We start from the raw sequence: 13381 nt of genomic DNA on the forward strand, positions 1-13381 counted from the left end.
GACACATCATTTTCCTTTACCGAGACCCTAACTCCCTATTGAATTACCTGCATTATCTGGAAGTGGCAATTCGCATGTTTAAATAGCAAAAAGTCGGGAAAAATAGTTTTAGAGACCTTAAGTTTTTCTTTAAAATACATGTGCCAGAAGCACCAGTAAATTTGATCCAGAGAAATAGAAGAAATTTGTCATACAAACATGAAATATCAGCTCTTCACATATTTATGCGTTTTTCACCAAGCCTGAGGTCAAGATGGCTGGATAGTTGGCCGATTTCTCTCTATTCCTTTTTATCCCATAGAAAACGAAACGAACGAGGCCAATTTCCAGCCATCTTGACCGAACAAGCTTGGTCAGTAAAGTATTTATTATATGCCAAAGAATTTCGCTACATTAACAGAAGTGACTTGTTTATTTTCGAGTCATTCAAAGAAAGCCAACTGTTTTTGTTCACGCCCCTTATCATCGAGCAAACTGAAATACAAAGTCATTTGATAGGTTTACAAGTTTGATGAGTAAATGTCAAAATTCTCAGTTGACCAAATATTCCGAAAATTGATGTCGGGGGAGCGAATGGTACAGAAAATTTTCGAACTTTCATTGCGAAATTTTGGGTGTACCTTGAGAGTTTGGCCTAAATTCCCGAATTTCGGAACAATCGGAAAATTCCGTCCCATTGGTCCATTCATCCTCTCACGCAATTGCTTGCATTTTGGGACAAAACCCGTTTGTGTGATTCACGGTTTCGAGCAGCCAACGGGAAAACGCTGTTCCATTCGCCACATGAAATTATTGGAATTTTAAACTGAAACTTATGGTCGAATGGATAGCGAATCGGACCACAGAGTTTGCTTCATCTTTCCCGCTCGCGCAGCCTGCCGATATTGACAATCCAACAAATTGTTCCTTACCATTATCTTCATCATCAACACACATGTAATTAAAATTGTCATCATAGTTAAATACTTACCTCTCACCGAATTCAGTGAGTTGGCAAACAATTGGTTCCTTCGTGTACGCTTCTGCCATGGCGAGAGTATTTGTGAAGCAGCAATAGTGACGATTGCCTACAAGCACGTTGGCAGTTTTGAGATCTCGGTGATCTATGTCCTTGCAATGCAAATATGCAAGTCTTTCGGCGGCAATATCCTTGGCAATCTTAACTTGAATTTTTTTCCCCAAGATAGCTACACCGTCCATGTTGTCGAGGTAATTTTATTAAAAAGTCGAGTAGACTACTCACTTTCTTTTCAATGCCAAAACAAGTAAAATCAAAGCAAACGTACTCAAGCATATTACAGAAGGGTGACGATTAGAAGCCGATAAAGGAAACGACGTTTTTGTAGCTCATTGAGCAAAGTAGTTTTGCTTCTTTTGGCAAAGCAGGCAATGTCATCGGAGGATTCGCTCAACATCATGCGACACCATGAGACACCCATCTCTGAACGGTAACCTACGAGTTGTAAGTTCGATTGAAGGTGCTCGGCCCGGCACATATATACAATTACTTATCATTGTTATGTAAAAACGAAGGGATAGAAAGAGGAAAGCTGGGACGAAAAAAAGCAATATTAATGAAGCGAGCGGTGTGGGAAAAAAGAGAGAGAGAGGGAGGAGAAAGGGAGAGGGAGAGAGAAATGAGATCCATTTTTATTCATCCTGTAAGTGCAAACTTGCCATGTACATATTTGATTTCCCTGGGTATACGTATTGTTCTACAAAACAATAGCGCGAATGCATACTTAATTTGTTCTGCATGCATAATGAAGTAGGGACCTGTACGGAAATCATTCCATGATCTCTCTTTCAGAGGTAAATTTTCTTCAAACCTTCTATGATGCGCTGATCAAATTTATTTGATTTTACTGCAAGGAAATGTATTCTTTTACCAGACGCCGGAGTATGGTGGCCCACAGCTGCCACGGCAACTTACTTTTCCACGGCAAAACTTACTTTTCCACGGCAAAACTTACTTTCTCACGGCAAAACTTACTTTTCCGCGACAAAACTTACCTTGTCACGGCAAAACTTACTTTTCCACGGTAAAACTTTCTTTTCTACCGGTCCGGAATCCGGAATAAGAACTTGAACCAAAGTCACTTAAAATGATCCTGCGTCGTGAAAATGTTTTCTTTCATCTCGCTGAGTAATTTGTCACATGCTGACTCCTTTTGGAAGGGATTCATGTCGTACGTTCGGAAGAGAATCCAACTGTCTGGGATTTTTCTTTTTCTTGATTGTGGGGTGATAATGTTTTGACATCCGTGAAATATTACAGCAATTGCCTTCGGGCGCTCGATTTTCTTGATTACCCTCGTTTGTTGACCTCTTAAGGGTGCGTTGGATTACGATTTTAGGCAAACCCTTAGCAAAGAAAGTTTTGCCGAAGCAGCTGTGGGCCACCGTTCCCGGCGAGAGACCATCGTGAAACGATTTTGTGAATGTCGGGTCACGGTAAAACCACAGGCAGACAACCCTAAAGATGCGAGAGCGCGTGACGTCACGTTATTTTGAGACAAATTAACCCATCAAAAACACACATTAATACTTTTCTCACTCTTGAGGGAAATCTGTGCTTTTTTTTGGTTAATGTGATTTGACCAAATTCTAATGATCGCTCAGTCCTGTCCTCATCATCTAACGATAGCAAAAACCGGAGCGAAGCTTGAAAATCGAGCAGGATTTTGAGGTTGCAGAGTCGTGTAAATGCGATGATTTTTGGCACGATGCTAGCAAAATTATCGACTTTTTACGTGGTCAAGGCTGGGAGGCAAGCGACCTTTGAAAGAGGGAGAAATTCGGCTAATTTCTAGTGGCACTCGGCCTTGAGCGGTCTTGGAAGTTGAACGCCTTGTCTCCACTACTCAACCGGACACTCAAGCTTGGTGATATATGGGCGCGTTGGCCGGCCAAGCCACTGTGCAGTTTATTAAGCATTGGAATAGATACAAAAATATTAATACATCAGTTCTAAAATAAAGAGAAAAACAATGCACCAGAGCCGGAAACGAAAACCCCTAAAAAAGCAAGTAGGTAGAAAAAAGCGGGGAACGTGTACCCCCCACCAAGGCAGCAGTGCGACCCTCGGGGTTCTAGGGTATTCTACTTGAAAGACACTACTTACAATGTAAATGAACACTATCATATACCGTCAAACGAAGGCATAAAACACTAATTCAGCTCGATAGGACAAAAAACGAAACAGGCCTTGTGCACGCGGCGAAGGCTGACCTTAGAATGCCTCACTCGCTAAACGATCGCCAAATAAAAACCACGATCACGTGGCACTCCAAGCGCCTGCCACTCACAACCAAGATCTCTACTACGTGACGGCAAAATATCAATTTATGCTAATCAGGATTATCACAAATTACATATTTTGCCTCCACTACTCAACCGGACACTCAAGCTAGGTGATATATGGGCGCGTTGGTCAGCCAAGCCCTGTGTAGAAAGGGCTTGAGTGAAGGCAAAAGTGAATTTGAGGCCGGTAATAAACTCTCCAAAGAGTCTCTGACATAAGTATTAATGGCACTCACTAAGGCCCAACGGTCGTGTCGTAGAGGTTTTCTGTCAGGGACTCCAAGACTAGGGGCTGATGTAGCTCCACCACCTGAGTGAGTACTAAATTAAGCAATATCGGGAACAATATCATGGAAAGACTTCTTGAAAGAGTCACTGTAAGTGGAATAGCTCATAGGCTTATAAAGTGAAAACAAACGCGTACGATTGGCAGAGGCAAAAGAAGGACATATATACCCGCGTCGGAATAAAAAACTTACAACTGACTGCCTTTCCTTGGTACGTCAACTTAGCACTTTTCAATGAAAATGGAAATAAGTTCATCATGAAAACCTGACATTCTTAGCCCTAATAAGGGACAACCGAAAAGCGAACAAAACCTGAAAGACCTAAAAACAAACATAACTTAATGATGCAATCGAAGTAGATCGCTCATATGAGCTCTTTACGATAACTTCCTCGGAAGATCTGCGTTAAGCGACTCCTTTCGATGTTTTCATGACGGGCGAGGCTGCAAGGCGAACATTCCCTGTCTTGGCTGCTACCGTAAAACGAGACGACAGACTCCGACAGACTCCGGCAGACTCCGGCCAAATCGTGGAATCACTTGAAAGTATAGTAAACACAAAGGATGGTTGAAACCGATTTGGATCATGAATCCAACAAATACTGAGTGGAAAAGGAACGGCATCAAATACTTCCACGGCGAATGACTTCCATCCATTGAAAACACTAGGATAATGCAGAGATGCCCTGGATTCACTGGAGGCGAGGACTGACAATCAAGCTCTTCAGTCATGGAAACGACGTTTTGGAAAAACGGCAGAGATGTCGACCAAAACTCTGTGTGAAAAATGACTAAAGAAACGAAAAGGGGTAAAGCAACACACGGCAAAATAATAATAATGACAGCGAAAAAAGAAAGAAAAGGTAAATGGATAAATGGAACGCAGCATGAACAATGGAAGACTCTGGAGAAAAGCATGCAGAAAATAATAACAGACTAAAACAAGGAACCTATAAATGGAATAATCAATGCCTCAAGCAAATGCTATGAAAAGATAATAGAAAGGCATAAGTACTTACATAGACACGAAAAACCCAACAAGGGTGACCCTCAAGGACCTCTAGCCCAATCTAGCATCGCTCAAGGGCAACAACACTAGAAACAACAGATCCACCGAGGGTGAACGACAAGGGCCTGAATCCCGTGCTATTTAATAGGGCTAATAGGGCGAAGGGTCTAATTGTTTTAGTATCACCCAACTAGTCGGACAGAAAAGGCAATAATAAAGTTAGCAGATGCAAGTTGAAGAGATCAGTTTATTTGGGAATAAAACGAAAGAAAGCGTCACGCTTTTCACTACTCGAGGACTATTACTAATAGTCCTCTAGTAGCGTAGCCAATCAAAATGCATTAGTCCACTAGTTGGGTGATACTAAAAACGCATAGTTTTTGAACATCAATACTTCATGTGTACCTGAACACAACAAACCCACCAGGGGTGATTATCAAGGGCCTCCTGTCCATGCCATAACCGCATTGTTCATGAACATCAATACTTCATTCGTACCTGGACACAACAAACCCACCAAGGGTGATTATCAACGGCCTTCAGCCCATGCTATAAACAAATTGTTCATGAACAACAATATTTTATATGTACGTGTGTACCTAGACACAACAAAGCGACCAAGGGCAATTACAAAGGGCCTCTAACCCACCCTATACACGCATTGGCCATGAACATTAATACTATAGAAGTGTACGTAGAAACAACAAACCCACCAATTAAGGGCGATGAATATCAAGGGCCGTTCAATAGCCCATATTATCAAAAACATAGTACATGAAGATGAATGCATATTGAGACATATGAAACTCGTCAGGGGTAACAATACTAAAAACTATGAAACGTATACACGGCTAAGCGAATGATGTACGTATCAAGAACGACATAGAGACATTATCGTCAAGCTATCGCTCAATATCAACGCACTAAACAAAAAATAACACAACGATAGAGAATGGCCAACAGAGACCCTAGCCTGTGCAACCCAAAGGAAAACTTACAGCATAAAACACAAACTAGACACCGAGGGTGAATATCAAGGCCGTCTGGGTCATGCCCGCAAAGCATGGTTCATAAACGTCGATACTCCGCGCGTACCTAAGCAGAACAAACCCACCAAGGTCCACAGGGCCACTACCCCAAATAAACAAAAAATATAAATCATAAAGAACAACAAATAACGAGACCCCTAGGCTGAGCAACTCAAACGAAAGCATGCAGCAAAAAACGAAATGTAGAGTAAAAAACTAGAACTCTGGAACGCAAAAAACAACGCAACATTACTTCATTAGCTAGCCTAGTAGGAATACGGACACCTAAAGCGTAACCACCGAAAAAAACATAAGAGGAACTAGACCAAAATTAGTGATCTTGGCCAGGCCTTTGACGAAAAGATTTGGAACATCTGGAAGAAAAAACCCCCCAATGGACAAAACGACTCCAGTGGACACCAACGAAACATATACACGGCCAAAAACAGGCGAAATTCCAAAGTGGAACCGGCTGCAGCAGACGCTCGGATGAAAACAACTATGGAGGTTAAACAGATAGGAGGGTATAAGAAGGTAATATCCATGGACGAGTCCAGAGCAAACGTCCGAGTTATGCCCCACATTGGAAATTCTGGTAAGTTGACTGGTAAAGATCTGCGTGAATACAGTGCGCTACTGTACAATGTACGGAAAGCTATTATAAACACATTTTGAATTTTGGCATTGCGCGTTGGGAAATGCTTATTCCAAATATTTTTCTCATAGGCTTCTATCCAATTACGAATACTCAGAGGATAGCCTGACCTTTAGAAATGACATAATCAAGCATAGTCAGACAGAGAAGGAAAATCGAGAGTGGTCAAACTCGTTGTCGACTAAAACTCCTTTAATGTGTTTATAATAGCTTTCCGTACATTGTACAGTAGCGCACTGTATTCACGCAGATCTTTACCAGTCAACTTACCAGAATTTCCAATGTGGGGCATAACTCGGACGTTTGCGGCGTTTCGGAGAGGAATCATGTTGATTTTCGAGCGATCTCTTCGCATTTGATAACATGTTTTGTTGCTCGAAGAAAACCCCGCAGAATATTCAAATTTTGCTGTTTGTTTTGTCTGATGATGTCCCGGCGCGTCGCGTCGCTATCTCATTGGTCGCTCATAACAATCGAGCTGTTCGAGGAGCCGCTGTGGGGATGGGGTAAGTGTTGTAAATGAAATGACTGTACCTCATCGGGTGGACTTAATTTGACCTCGGACCCCAGCTCCGTGTCCTGTACGGTTATCAGCAGCTGTTAAATTCATCAGCTATCGTGGAATCGAAGCACAAAATGCTCATTTCCAGCCAAGTGCGTGGGGATTTTTGACGACGAAACATTTACGGAGGTTCGCAAATGATGTGGCTTTAGCTTTGCGTAAAAAAAATCGCGGCTGGGATGGATTTTCAAGTCGCAAACCGCCTCTGAGCTGACAACGGTCGAAATCTTAGTGTGCAGCCTTGACTTTCTCTTAGAACATTGAAAACACGGACTTGCCGAAACTGTAAAATAAACTCCAAAAGGCACAAGAATACACCAGAGGTGAGTCATTTTTATTCATTTTATTGAATGAACGTTAAATTGAGCATTTTTTAGGCTTCATAATCGACGGTATTTTTCCCCTACAAAGTCTTATAACGCGTTTAAGTTCTCAACGGCTGTCTGTAGTGACGCGAGCTTGGGCTGCTTATGGTTCCCGTAGTTTATCAAGCGCAAATTTTTTTATTTCCCTGGGTCTCCGGGCGCGACTGTTTTCTCTCAGATGCTAATAATTAAATTTCACTGGCTTCAGTAAGTCCAGCCACAAAATATTCGCAGCACAATATCCTACGCGAACAAAGTTTATTTCTATGTCAATATATATTCCTTGAAGGCTTGAGTCGATGCAGTCACGTCGGGAGACCCAGGGGAATAAAAAAATTTGCGCTTGAGAAACTGCGGGAACAAATTTTATTTGAAGACTTGATAAATACAGTTACGATCGCGAACAGCCTACTACGTACAAACCCCTATTAACTAATAAAAGCGGCATGATTGCGCAAAAGTTTGTTTACTACGACTTTCATCTCGCATCTTTCAATGCTTTCCGGCTTCGCGAATGTGTTTGAACTTTGTCAACACGAAGGAGGCGTGACTGTGATTGGACGACTGAGTCAATGCAGTCATGCAAGTAGAGCCACGGGAATAAAGAAATTTTGCGGTTGACAAACTACGGTCCACCACCCAAGTAAGGGTCAGTTTGTTATCAACGGTCGAAGCCGTGACCACTTTTGTGCTAAAGCACCGCCTTTGAATGCTGTTACCGCCCGACGTTGCTCGCAGGACTGCTATTGCGTTGATAGTGGGTCTTTGTCAATTGATTCTGATTTGAAATTGTGACCGTGGGAATATTTTATCCAGGTATATTTGACTCAAATTGGTGGCACCTGAGAATTTAGTCTCCAGCCTTGGGATTTTATTATAACTGTTGACAACCACGAAATCGTGAAGTGGCTCAAATCGCGTCGGATCTGGAAAATAACCACACAGGAAGGATGGCAATGAGGTTAGGCTTTTCAAGCTTTTTATCGGGATTCTCATACAAATCCTTATATTTTTGTCGGCCATGCTCACACTGAGCTTGGAGCACCTGTGGCCTCTCTCGCTAAACGATCGCCAAATACAAACCACGATCACGTGGCACTCCAAGCGCCTGCCGCTCACAACCAGGCCTCTGCTACATGACGGCAAAACATCAATTTATGCTAATCAGGATTGTCACAAATAACATTAGGTGACGGCGGAGACGTGGGATCTGAAGGTGAAATCGAAGCGTCCCAAAACCCCATCAAATCACTCAGGAAAATGAAGAAAATAGTGGGTGAGTGAACTTTATTTATCTGGCTGTCCATAAAATGAATTTTTGAAAAGAAACATCGCGATTTGAAGTTTTTAGAACTAGTTTTATGAAATGGCTTATTCTCTCCTTGTACAAATCCCATAATTCACCTCTTTTACCCCCAAAAAATTCGCATAGGGATTGTTTTCGATTTCTCTTGGGACATCTTCATGTCCCAGTAGAAAATTGCAAACAAAAATTATGTTTTTTTTTGGGTCAATTTTCGCCGCGAATAGCCCTGGCCTCTCAGAACCCCTATCCCTTTATAGTCTATTTTATGGTCGATTATAGACCCCATCTTAGTCACTTTTGCGTAAATGTAATTTTTGCGACCTCAACTGAGTCACATTACGTTTATCCATAAACCTTACATAAAGCCGTTTAACTGTAATTTCAAAACGAAATGTACAGTTCTTTCTGTAACAGCTTTTTTTTACCGCGAATCTCTCCATTTTTAAATCCCACTGGCCAGAACTTTCTTACCCACAAAATCCCGACAATTTGCGACCCCATTCTAGTAACTCTGTCGGGAACTCAGTTGAAAATGCAACCCCATTGTAGTCAATGCAGTCGTGAAAATGCAACCCCATCCAGTGGCACATCCCCATTAGCCCATTAATAGGAAATACCTTCCCCCTCCCCCCCCCTACCCCCCCATCCGGGCAATGTTGCAATGAAATTGTTGACAAGCAGCGTTTGCTTTTATTTTTGGTATAAAGCGCGCACAAAATAATTATGGCATTTGTCTCTTTATCCTGTTTGTGCCGTTTACTTAAATTGCAGTCCCCCTATGTTTAAGTATTGCTGATGAATTAAGATATACTAACTTAAAACTTAAGCAATGTTCCTTTGGTTAAAATTCACGTTTTTAGTTACCACCTAAACTCACACTACTTCTGAACATTACACCGCTTTGCAGAAATTAAGGATGTTTCAAAATGACAGCCAAATAAAGCCATGGATGGTTTTAAATCCCATTTATGTCCTAATTTGTTAATTACAGCAGATTACAGTAACGCAATTCAGTGCAGCTTTGTCAAGCAGCTAACAACTTATCTACAATAGTATACGTACGGTATCTTTATTGTCAAATAAATTCTTACATGAACGACCATATGACAGACCGAGTATAGAGCAAGACAAAGGTAATAAGCTAATGTTGATTCTGCACGGCACTGAAGACATCTGTTACGCCATGTGCATCTCTTTGCAAAATTCCATTCAAATACGTTTGAAATCGATTTTGTTCCTAAGAATCAATTAATATTTTTTCGCTTTTGAATTCTTCATAAGGTAATTGTTTTTTCATTCACACGGTCATCACATCATTGAAAACAATTTTGATAGCTACGAAGTGAACGCGTCTTCCATGGCAAAATCCACTCCAACTAATCGCCGAACATAAAATAAGATACCAAATCTCTTTTTCAATTAAATTGCCCAAATTCATTTAAAAAAAAAACTAGCAAATTTTCTACTGATATTCTCTACCGATATTTGGAACCTAAAGATCATAGTGCCCGGAGAAAATGAGATGCCCTTATGTAACTACAGGGTCGAGAGGGGCATCATATTGCTCGTCCAAATCGTGTCCTGTAGTCTTCTCTATTCGCAAAATTTCGTTAATTTTTTCCTAAAAGAAAGCAATTGCGCCTGAGTAAGTACCCTCTGCTTAGTGAATGACGAAATTCGCATATTTCCCATATGAGACAGTAGCTTCAAGTAGCTGTGGTTAATTGAGCTTCAAGAGACTTTAAATCGACACAAGGTAACTATCAGCGCTGGATATGGAGTTGTTCTGGATTAGTTGCTCCATTTACAGAGGCAAAAATGAAGAGCAGGAAAGAAACTAGGAAAGCCTGATTTACCAGCAAAACGTGCATAAACCTCTGCACGAAGGTCACGAATTCTGTACACGGATGATTGGGACGGTTTCCTTCGAAACATCACAAAGAAAGAAACCCTTAAATCAGTTTCTTCTTACGTGTGAAGTGCCAGATTAGTTTCAAATAGAAAGGAATTACACTTCTTATTAAAGGATGCTATTTTGACACCTTCAGAGTTGCCGCAAGGAAACAAAGGCATTAACCGTAGACACCTTGGCTGCTGAGGTGTGAAAGCACAGAGAAATACACAGTAGGGTCTAATGTAATTTTCGTTCGAGATATGTTTTGTTAAAAGGGGCGAAAATCAAATTAACCCCATTGTAATGGTGACATTTTGAATTTTAATTGTTTTACTTGAATGAAAAAATGAGGAAATTTTCGATTAACTAACCTTTTATAACAAGCGTTCGAAAGTGACAGAGTAAACCAGTATGTTCAAACAAGTAAGTTTTGTGTCTAGCATGTCCTCTTTTCTTATTCAGATAACACTGAATTCTGTCTTCTGCTTCCATACTTTGCACTTATTAAACAAAGAAACTTGAAAACATCAAAAAGCAACCATACCGTCACAGAAATGAAACGCATTTGTTGAATGTGAAGTCCTTACCAGAATACGATGTCACATTGCATTTGCCTCTCTATCCGTGAACCGCATGAAGTCTTGTCCACAAAACGAAAACTAATTCAAAACCAAACCGAGTTCAATCCTTTGTGCCACGACAAATAAATAACTCGCTCTTTTCAAGAGACATGTAGTTGATCTTTTGGTGTGTATCTGTTGACATGAATGGGAATAGGAACAACAAGTTTGGGACCATGAATTTTTCTGTTGCCGTGAGCCTGAGGCCCTCCGAGTGTTCGCACTCTTTTCCATTTTGCACGTCGGTTTTGAAACCAAATTTTTACTTGCACTTCACTAAGTTTTAAAGTTCTAGCAATCTGCGATCGTTCTTCAAGCGAAAGATACTTCTTTGTATGAAATTCCCTTTCAAGCTCCAGGAGTTGTAGGCTTGTAAATGCTGTTCTTTTTCGTCGTGATTTGTTTCCACCTTCGGAGTCCGAGTTTTGGTCTCCTTGTTCGTCTTCAAGTTCATCACATTCATCTGGAGAACTTGGACTTTGCTGGCTTTCTTCTCCTAGAGTCAAGTTTAAACAGACTCTGTATTAGCACTTTTATCGATTGATTACACGTGAAATGCTTACTGTGAGGATACGAAAACTACAAAACCGAATAACCATGTAATGTAAGTAATTGAACCCGAAATAACTGGAAAAGAGCATCCCTGTAAACATTACAGATCTTTGTAGGTGAGGCTTAATTAACCATTCTAAAGCTTACGATAAAGTTTTCCACGGAGTGTGGGCATATTAAAGAAGTGTCTGGATCCCACATTCCTTTGGTTCCTTTTAATGTCTAAGTCATTAAGATGAAAAGCAAAGTACTGGCTTACCAGGTGAATGTGAACAAGACTTCTTCAAAGTGCTCACTCCAAGAGAATGCGTCTTTGATTTTTCTCGTTCAATTTCGAATATAGGAATGACTTCCTCCAAATAGTATTCTCCCCGTGGAGTCAGCTCCACCAAATTTTGCATAGCACTTAGTGGACCGCGGCTGAAAGATACTCTGCTTTCATTCTCTCTTTGTCTTGGAGGGTCTGTTCTTGAAATTATTGACTCAATAGAAAAGGAAATAGAATTCTGCATTTTTGAAGTCGTTCGTCGTTTTTTGATCACGAACGGACATAAATTACTGAGAAGTGGGGTCAGTATTGTCTTTTATCGGATTTACGCTCTCTCTCTCTTTTCCTAATTACGGAGACTAAGAAGTGTTACGTCAGCCGGACTCGTTTCATTGGTCACTGAGTTGATTAAGTGACAAGCAAGAAGGGCAAATCTACTCAAGTTTCCCTCAACAGGAGCACATTTTAGTCATGCCACGGATTGACTTCAAAACAAAAAAATCGTTGCCAAGCCAATCAGAAATGAATTCAATCATAACGACTAGTCGAGAATCTTTGCGATCGTTGACCTTGGATCGTTTAAGCGACCTATTCTTGCCTTGGCCAATCTGCGTGAGGTACAAGAACGTTTTCAAGCTATTACATTTGATTGACAAGGGGTCTGTAGAACCATGACTCTTTGCGCCAACCTGATTGTAGTTTATCGCCCTTACAAGGAAGGAAGCAGTTGTCATGGTTTACCTTTTCCCTATTTACCTAACTTTTAAATCTTATGTAGTAATTTAAACTTGCTTAATGTCTTGTATACGGGTGTGCGAAAAACATCAGCGATCAGGCGTTGTCGTGTGCTATTGATAATTAACGCAAAACAAACAAATCAGGGCAGCTTTCAAAAAGTCAAAAGGGCTATAATCTTGCGGGGCCGGACATTCTTAACAGCGTCTTACAGCAAAGAAAAGTGCATTGTATTGTCAGGCGCTTTGATGAGGTAAACGGAGTTGCCGTTGCTTTACATTTAAAATGTCTCACGATCAGTCGCTTAAAGTGTGAAAAGTTGTTAATAGAGGCGCCTTCGGGTCTGTCTGTCCTTGTTCAAGGAAACCAAATCAGATTAGGTGGATACATGCTGTTTCCTTTGGTAATTAAAGGAGCTGCTGACATGATTAATTAAAGTACACATACAAGAATCCGGACGATAGGACTGTAATCTCTTAAGCTCTTTCCCGAGGGTCGTCATGATTTATTCACTCGCTTATGGTTTAATTTTCCATTGCTTTACGACCCTTTACATTTGTTGCATCACATACGCAACTACAAAAATCCCAATGACGACAAATACACTGACGTGTTAACTACTTCTAACCGAAATTCGCATTTACAAGAAAATATTCATTTGGGAAACACTCGTTCTTCTGTAGTCAATCATGACTTCAATTCTTCAAGGTTCAGGAGGAAAAAAATAGATGTTTTAAACAATTTACATGTATTTTAACAATATGTTCAATTACAGTCAATAGGTATATACTTTACCAG

At 40.8% G+C, this 13381-nt stretch overlaps 1 protein-coding gene and 1 long non-coding RNA gene across 2 annotated transcripts in view; one reads left to right on the plus strand and one right to left on the minus strand.

The window, feature by feature from the left end:
• The first annotated feature begins 7046 nt into the window (after positions 1-7046).
• The window catches only part of LOC138012652 (uncharacterized), a 13220-nt gene continuing 6885 nt past the window's right edge, over positions 7047-13381 (plus strand). The window contains exons 1-2 of the long non-coding RNA XR_011125064.1: positions 7047-7166; positions 8398-8484. This is a non-coding gene — a long non-coding RNA (uncharacterized lncRNA). The remainder of the gene's footprint in view (positions 7167-8397; positions 8485-13381) is intronic.
• On the minus strand, positions 9152-12179 carry LOC138012651 (homeobox protein unplugged-like). Its single transcript, XM_068859477.1, has 2 exons — positions 11840-12179; positions 9152-11524 (listed from the first exon to the last, which is right to left on the minus strand). Exons 1-2 carry the CDS (start codon positions 12090-12092, stop codon positions 11130-11132), a joined length of 648 nt encoding a protein of 215 aa, XP_068715578.1. The 5' UTR covers positions 12093-12179; the 3' UTR covers positions 9152-11129.

Source organism: Montipora foliosa, chromosome 8 (assembly GCF_036669935.1).
Source record: "Montipora foliosa isolate CH-2021 chromosome 8, ASM3666993v2, whole genome shotgun sequence".
In the NCBI taxonomy this organism is placed as follows: Eukaryota; Metazoa; Cnidaria; class Anthozoa; order Scleractinia; family Acroporidae; genus Montipora; species Montipora foliosa.